Source organism: Petaurus breviceps, unplaced genomic scaffold (genome assembly GCF_028583685.1).
Source record: "Petaurus breviceps papuanus isolate PSGF00001 unplaced genomic scaffold, PetGlider_PUasm1.0 90804, whole genome shotgun sequence".
Taxonomy (NCBI): domain Eukaryota; kingdom Metazoa; phylum Chordata; class Mammalia; order Diprotodontia; family Petauridae; genus Petaurus; species Petaurus breviceps.
In genome coordinates this window covers 6,167,138-6,175,431 of record NW_027187348.1, presented here as the reverse complement: position 1 = coordinate 6,175,431, position 8,294 = coordinate 6,167,138, and the positions used below count along the sequence as shown (strand labels likewise).

The following is an 8,294-nucleotide window of genomic DNA, read 5'->3' as shown; positions in this document are numbered from 1 at the left end:
GTCCCTTGGGATGGGAAGGGAATGAGTGATCAATTTCCAGCTTAGAGGGAGAGTCTAGCACTCATTTGCAAATAGCTAATGGAGACTGAAAAAAGAGAAAGTATTCCTCACTACCTGCTCTGACTGGCTCTGCAACATTTGTTGGGGTCTTGGCATCATGTAGGCAAGAGTAGTTTAGAAGCAATGGGGAACCAGAGAAATTTTTGATATAGTCAGATCCATGTTTTAAGAATATCAGTTTGGCACCTTGGGGAGAATAATCTAGTAGGCCACTATAGATGAAAAATATTCTAGACCAGGCTTCAAGAATTTTGTGTAATAAGACTTGATTGTGGATTTCATATTAGAAAATGTATCTTTTTAATGTATCTTCCTTCCATTTGGAAATGATATGTGATTGCTATTGTTAAGTAGATTACATGTTTGTATGTAGGTATCTGTCTTCCTTTATAGCGGAGAATATAGATGATGTATTGACTACTTTTACTGCTTTTTGCCATGCACTATGAATTACACATTTGGAAATTGGAAAAGATTTGAATTTCCTGCTTGTCACAGCTCCTGATGATATTCCCATATTCTGAATTCCTATATACTTCATTGTATATGCCACTCACTTGGAACTTAATTTTTTCTGCCTTGTATTATTAGTGATGCTTTGAGTGTAATTTGCCCTGAAATTCTGGCATTGATCAGATTGTTGAGAAGCCAAAAGGGTAACATATGAAGGTGTGTGAAGGTAATAAAAGCACAATTTCCTTTCTGAATAGCTTTAATTGTAAATTTATATGCCTAATATATGAGTCACTGTCTTTAAACATAGTGAGATGATTTCAAGGGTGATAATTCTGATTCTCCATTACTGGTATTATACACATTCATCCTAACTTCGATTATGTGATTTTTTTCCAAATGTTTCATTTACTTCTGGTTTGCATCATTCATCTCCACCAGATTTAGAGTTACAAATTTTCTCCCCATTTTCCCCCACCCACCGCCCCAAAATAATGGTCCCACAGGATATTCCCTCCTCCAATCTGCTCTCTCCCATATCTTCTCCCATACCCCCTCCCTTTGACTTTTCCAGTAGGGCATGGTGGATCTCTATGTCCCAGTGCCTGTATATCTTATTTCCCAATTATCTGTAAAATAGTATTAATAATAGTATATGTATATATACATATATATTTAAACATTTAATTTTAAAACTTTGAATTCCAGATTCATTCCCTTCCTCCCTTGCCATCCACCCCCACTGGGAAGATAAGCAATTAAGTATAGGTTGTACATGTGTGGCTATGCAAAACATTACCATAGTAGATATGTTGTAAGAGACTGACTACATTTCCCTCCCTCCCATCCCACATCCCACCCGCTCCACCCTCTACTTTGGTCCTATCCCTCTTCAAAAGTGGGTGCTTCCAACTTCCCTCCCCCCCTAGCCTTCCCTCCCTTCCATCATCCCCCCTCTCATCCCCTTCCCCCCCCCTACTCTCCTGTAGGGCGAGATACCCTATTTAGTGTATATGTCATTCCCTCCCTAAGCCAAATTCAATGAGAATAAGGTTGACCCTTTCCCTCTTGCCCTCCTGTTCTTCCCTTCTACTGCAACCAACTTCCCTTGCCTCTTCTATATGAGATAGTTTACCCCATCCTGTCTCTCCCCATCTCCTCTCATTATATTTCTCTCTCACCTTTTAATTTCACCCTTTAAGTATCGTCCCTTCCTATAAAATTGATCCTGTGTCCTCTATCCATGTATGCCTGTAAATATATATACACACATTCACGTATATATTCATACGCCCATGTGTTATATGATTAAGTAGTCAGATCTTCAGCATTTTCCACTATAACTAACTCAATGGTGCATGTTAGTTTGGGCTGGGAGGCACCTTGGTGGGCTCTGGAAGAGTTTAGGATCTGGAATCAAAAGTCTTGGGTTTGATTATTAGTTTATTACATGTCCTAGTTGTAGGACTACGAAATTGTGGTTAATAATATCTTTTCTAGGTATCTCACAAGATTACAATGAAGAAAGCGCTTTATAAACATTTAAATGCTACATGATCATGTCCCTAACTATTGGGTTGTCAGTCTTCCAGGCTGAGTGAAACTAGAATGGAGCCTTAACACTTTACAAAAGTAATGGTAGTGGGTGCTTTACCTGAGACTTTGACCTTATTTCAAGGAAAGATATGCATGACTATAGGTTTATCTATACAAAACACATGGGTGAAAATATACAAAGACTTTTACAATATCCAGGTTATCAATAATCAGAATGTTTCCCACAGGATTGGCTAGGTGGTGCAATGAATAAAGCACTGGCCCTGGAGTTCAAATCCGGCCTCAGACACTTAAGACAAAACTATCTGTGTGACCTTGGGCAAGTCACTTAACCCCAATTGCCCTACCTTCCCCCCTCAAAAAAAAAAAAGATGTTTCCCACAAAGGTTTCTTCCAAAAACTCTCTGTCCCCATCAAGATGGCAAATCCTTTGAAACTGGAGACTCTTTCATGTTCTCCAAGTCTATCCCAGTGTCCTACATATATTAAGTGATGAAAAAATAGCTGATTAACTAATTATCTGTCACGAAACTTCAAATGATCTCATGTGTCCTTCTGCTCGCACAGCTAAAAGGAAATGTATTCAGAGAACTGGACTCAGATAACAGAATTTGTGCTGATTGGTTTCCCCAGAAGCTGGAGCCTGCAGGTCATACTATTCTTGGTGCTTCTGGTGACATATATGGTGACAATCCTGGGGAATTTGCTCATCGTTGTGCTTAGCTGCTCTGACCACCGCCTGCAAACCCAGATGTACTTTTTCCTGAGAAATCTGTCACTCCTAGAGCTGGGATGGGTCTCTGTTGTGGTGCCCAATATGCTGGTTTGTATCATCACGAGAAACTACTCTATCTCTTTTGCTGGCTGCATAATGCAGTCCTATCTCTATTTCCTCCTGGCCACTACTGACTATTTCCTCTTAGCTGTTATGTCCTTAGACCGCTATCTGGCTATCTGCCGTCCATTACACTATGAGACTCTGATGAATGGTCCCATCTGTATCCGACTAGTGATAGCCTCCTGGATTGCTGGTTTTCTTTGGGTGCTCACTCCTACTATCCTCATGGCTAGCTTGCCTTTCTGTGGCCCCAATGTCATTGACCACTTCTTCTGTGACAGCTGGCCATTGATGCAACTGTCCTGTGGAGATACCCAACTTCTGAAGGTAGTGGCCTTTATACTTTCCACAGCTGCTCTTCTGGGCTCTCTGGGACTGACATCTGTCTCCTATGTCTGCATCTTTGCTACTGTCTTCCGAGCTCCAACAGCCAAAGAAAGGAGGAAAGCATTTTCCACCTGTGCTTCACACCTTGCTGTGGTTGTCATTGCCTATGGAGGGTCCATCTTCCTCTACATTCGCACAGCAGAGAGCCAGTCTATGTCACTTAAGAAAGGGGCCTCAGCCTTAGTATGCATCATCACTCCACTTCTGAATCCATTCATCTTTAGCCTCCGTAATGATAAGGTGAAGCAGGCCCTGGGGGATGCCCTGAGCTGGCACAGGAACAAAGGTGCCAGAAGGTTATGAGGACTCTGAGAAAGGGAGTGAGAATCTCTTTGATATTTGGGAAACAAAACATTCCAGGTAACAGACATCTATTTGATCCTAGAGTCAAAGAGCCTTAATCCTTAGATACTGGAAAAGAGACTTCATCCATAAGTAATGAAAAGGGATCTTGATTGCTTACTTATGTTTTTAGTCACAAAAAAGAGAGGCAGATGGCCAGATAGCAGTCCAAGGACATGACAATAGAGTCCCCTTTAAACTGAAAGAACAGCATGATGGTCTAGTATAAAAAGCCCTAGAGTAAAAATCTTAGAATCCAAGATTTGTAAATTACAACCTACATAACATAAAGTCAAGTAAGTTTCCATCTGTGAACTTGTTTCTCCACTTATAAAGTGAGCAGTTGTGGGTGAGGTCACCCTTGTGCCTTCCAGAGCTAATATTCTATTATTCTCAACTCAAATATTAAAATTGCATGTAGAGCCATAAGTAGAAATCATGACAGAGAAAGTGGATTCCATGCAGACAGTAGTTGGGATGGAAGATGCTGTCAGTACTGCAGTCGAGGATAGTCAAAATGGCATTGAACTTAGAAACTGGCAACCCATCCTCTAGAGATAATTTCAGTGCCCCACACGAAGTTCAAGGTGGTGTAAAATATTATTCAGAGAAATTGTGTTATGTCCATGAGGCCCTGATAGTAGGATATTACAAGCAAATGAGATTGTGCTCCATTGCTAAGAACCTGTGATAAAAAAAATCAGAGTTGTACTGAGCATTACAAACTGGTGGAGAACTTTGAAAAATAGATCTGTGATGTCTACATGGCATGCATATGAAATTTTTTAGTGATGGAGAGGAAATAGGACACTCCCCTTTATTGAGAAATTGTAAACACTAGATAGTATTGTGCTGTGACAAAATTCACTGTAGCTATGGCTTAAGTATAGACAAAGTAATTTTTTAATGTGCATGTAAGCATAATAGAGTTCACAGGCTTTAAAAAATACTATAGGAAATGTATAGCAATCTATGTGACCCATCAATGAGATGAAAAGAGTGGCTTGCTATTGAACAAAGGCAACTTTAAATTGGAATTAGGGTAGCATGCAGTAATACAAACTGCCCTGAGTTTGTAATAAAGAAACTTTAACAACTATGACCTGTGAGGCCATGGCCACTTAATCTTTCTGAACCTCAGTTTCTTCCTCCATCAAATGGTGATAATATTAATGACACTGTCCACTTCCAAAATTGTTATGGGAATCAAATGAAATAGTGTATATAAAGAGCTTTGCAAACTTCAAAACCCCATATAAATACTAGCTATTTTTATTACCCAAGGTGGCATATGAACTTCCAAAGGGAAAGGACTGTTTTGTCTTTATACAACTAGTGCCTAACACTGTACCTTGTACAATAACTGCAAAGAAGAACTTAGTGGACATGTATTTGCTTCTCATATTATTATTATCATTAATAAATGAATATTTAATTGAATTAAATCAAAGTAATTTTGGGCATCCATGGTAATTTGAATTTCACAAAAACAGTATCATCAGTAATTTTGCAATGCAAGTAGCATAGAAAATTAACATGTTTTCATGTAGACTTTCTGAATCATTGTATTCCCCAGGACCAATAACTGTTAGTTTCCACAGGGTACATGACATTCAGTCTCATGTTGTGTGAAACACCAGGGTTACAAGTGATTATCATGATGTTGATAGGAACAACGGGCAAAAAAGGTTTACTATTTCACAATCCTTCCTCTTGATAATTCTCTCAAATTATGTACTTTTGCAGAAGCAAGTATGCAGAAACAAAATTGACAGTCACATAATGTTTGGCCCTCCTCTACATCCTCTCTTTTGATTTCTGCTGTACATAAAGCACATCAGAGTGATGCTGAAACCCCCTACTCCTGACCAAAATCACTGTTATTCTTGGAGTCTCACAGTTACTGCCCAGACCTCCTTCTGCCATTATGCATGTAGGATACCATTTTATAATCATGTAGTGAAATAGCACTAGTCAGGGATTCAGAAAGTCCTGCTCCTATTTCTTACTAGCTAGGTGATGCTGAACAAGCCATTTAATATCTCAACCTGAGTCTTTATCTCTGAAATGAGGATAATAATCACATTGTCTGCTTCACTCAGTTGTTGCAAGTATCAAATGAGATAACTAGAAAGTGCTATTTAAATACAAATCATAATTACTATGAGAGTCAATTGTCAAAAAATTATCCACCTCGTGCTCTGTCCAAATACATGTTACTTTGGACTGATTTTTGTACCTAGTCAAAACAAAACACTGCTAAAAGAACTCATATTTATTATGTGAAACTCCCCCCAAGTAATTTACACATTTTATCAACAAAAGGAGAGGCAAAAAAAAAAATAATGATAGTCTATTACCCTTGGAAATCACTGATTATCTTGGAATTTACCTATACTCCTTGCCAAAGCTTTTCCAATGCTTTGCCATGCTCAACAGTATCATGTACCATGTGGAATTATTGTTACTACTACTCCTACTACTACATCTTTTACTACTACTATTACTACTACTACTATTACTACTACTACTACTCTTACTACTACTACTACTTCTACTACTACTACTACTGCTACTACAGTAGAGTTCCTCAAAATTCTCATTTCCAAATGGTTCTGAAAGAGCATGAGATTTCCATGTTGCTTTTTTTACAATGACAGTGATGATGAATATAGAGGCCTATATTATTCAGTTGACTGTCATTTTGAGTCCTCACTGTTTTCATGTATATATAAAATGTGAGCTAAAGGTCTGGTAAATACTCTTTTCAAGAAATGGGAAATTAGGAAAATGTGATATTCATTGTACAGTTTGTTAGGTTCACAGAATGGCAGTCACACATTCAGTGTAACTTGAATAATGGAATGGACAAAGCCACACACATAGGAGCCTTGCATCAGTATACCACATAATGATTGGATAGTGCAATGGCTGGGAGATGACAACATAGTGGTCCCAGTGTGACAAATATGGCAAAGGGAAAAGACCCTTGAAAAGTCCATTGAATTGAAGAAAAAATAAAAGGGTTTCGAGGCAAACTCCAAAGGAGATGTTTGGGTTGCCTTTGAGTAGACTAGCCATTATCCTAGAGCTATTTATTGATGAAGGAGTAGCAGAAGCCCAAGAAGGAAAAGGAGGAAAAGAGTGTGTGTGGTGGGCATCTAGTGTAATGGAGGTCATATTGGATATATTTCTTGTAACTGTCATAAAGTACATACTGAGTACCAAAAAGAGAAGTTATCACATCTAATAGAGGAGAAAAAGAAGATATACTACTGTCTGTGTAAGGTTGTCTAGATTCAGACAATGAATTGTTGTTCTGTGAACAGTGATCTGTTTCATACAGATCTGGAGATGAGCCCAGTGTGGCAAATGTGCTAAGTCAATAATGACTCTTCTAATATATGCTACCAGAAAAATCCTGAGGGATCACAATAAATATCAGTTTTAGCAATAATGTGGCTGTCTCTGGCAAGATTAAGGTGTCGAAGCCTCTGCAGTGAACAGACAAAATAGCCACTACTAATAGTAATAGGAATGATAGTGCATCTCTTCCTTCTCTGTTTTATTATATGAAAATTTACTTTACAAAAGGTCTCTGTTTCTATTAATAATGTGTGCTGATGTTGAGTAAGGGTTTCTAGAAAAGAGAAGAAGTTACACAGACTGACAATGTAGCTTCTGATAATTGGCAATAATGAAGAAAGTGAGTTTTCTGTAAAAGGCAACTTATCTACCCTGCACACAGTGACCAAAATAATCTTCTGTGGTCTTCTTGACTCAAGTATCTCCCAACTCCACTTCCTTCTGGACTGAATTGCTACCAAACAGGTAGATAATCACAAGAGGGATGGCAACACCTCCCCACCCCCAAGGCCATCAGCCCTGCTTTCAGCCTAGAACCTCATAACTATCATCCAGTGAAGCAACTCCTGTGGAGAAGGAGTCAGACATTCTTACTGAATGCCAAGCAACTGTCACACTTGAGGTAAATAAGGAACCATAGCTGAAATAGAGATGAAACATTAAAGGAGAAGGAGAAGACATTATTTTCCAGATAAGTCAAATTACCACCACCATCACTTTGGCCATCATCCTCCCTCACACCCTGATGGAGATAGCACAAGACCCTGAATTCAAGAGCTTTAGAAACTACAGTGTCCCCCAAAGTACCAGACATCATTAAGAAAAGACATTATTGTGCAGAGGGGGCCACATTCCTCATGACCCCAAATAACTATTGCAAAACAACGGTCATAAAAAAGCAGATAAGCACAGGAGCTGAAGGAATGTCAGAACTTGCCTCATCCCTGGAACACCAGTCCTACTTCCAGTCCAGCCCTCACAATTATCACCCAGGAAAGCAACTCCTGTGGAGAAGCTTCCAGTCATTCCCAAAACTTCAAAACAACTATGACACACAAAGCAGGCAACCATCTAGCTGAAGCAACAAGGCAACCCGTGGGAGAAAGAGGAGGATACAAGCGTGAGGCAAGTGAAACCAATTCCACCACTGAGACCCCCATCTCCCCTCAGACCATCATTAAGATAACTCAGGATCCTGAGCCTTACAGGGTTGGGAATAGCAATACTTTCAGCCCAGTGCCCTCAGCACCTTGGGCAGCAATGCCTGTAGAGCTGCAGCCTAACCATTTTT

At 39.4% G+C, this 8,294-nt stretch overlaps 1 protein-coding gene across 1 annotated transcript; it reads left to right on the top strand.

Annotated features, from left to right (window-relative positions):
* The first annotated feature begins 2,647 nt into the window (after positions 1 to 2,647).
* Positions 2,648 to 3,598, top strand: LOC138147683 (olfactory receptor 6T1-like). Its single transcript, XM_069070257.1, has one exon. The coding sequence runs from the start codon at positions 2,648 to 2,650 to the stop codon at positions 3,596 to 3,598; it is 951 nt and encodes a 316-aa protein (XP_068926358.1).
* The last annotated feature ends 4,696 nt before the right edge of the window (positions 3,599 to 8,294 follow it).

Coding starts and splice junctions, on each gene's coding strand:
- LOC138147683 (XM_069070257.1), top strand. CDS start 2,648: ATGTATTCAGAGAACTGGACTCAGATAACAGAATTTGTGCTGATTGGT.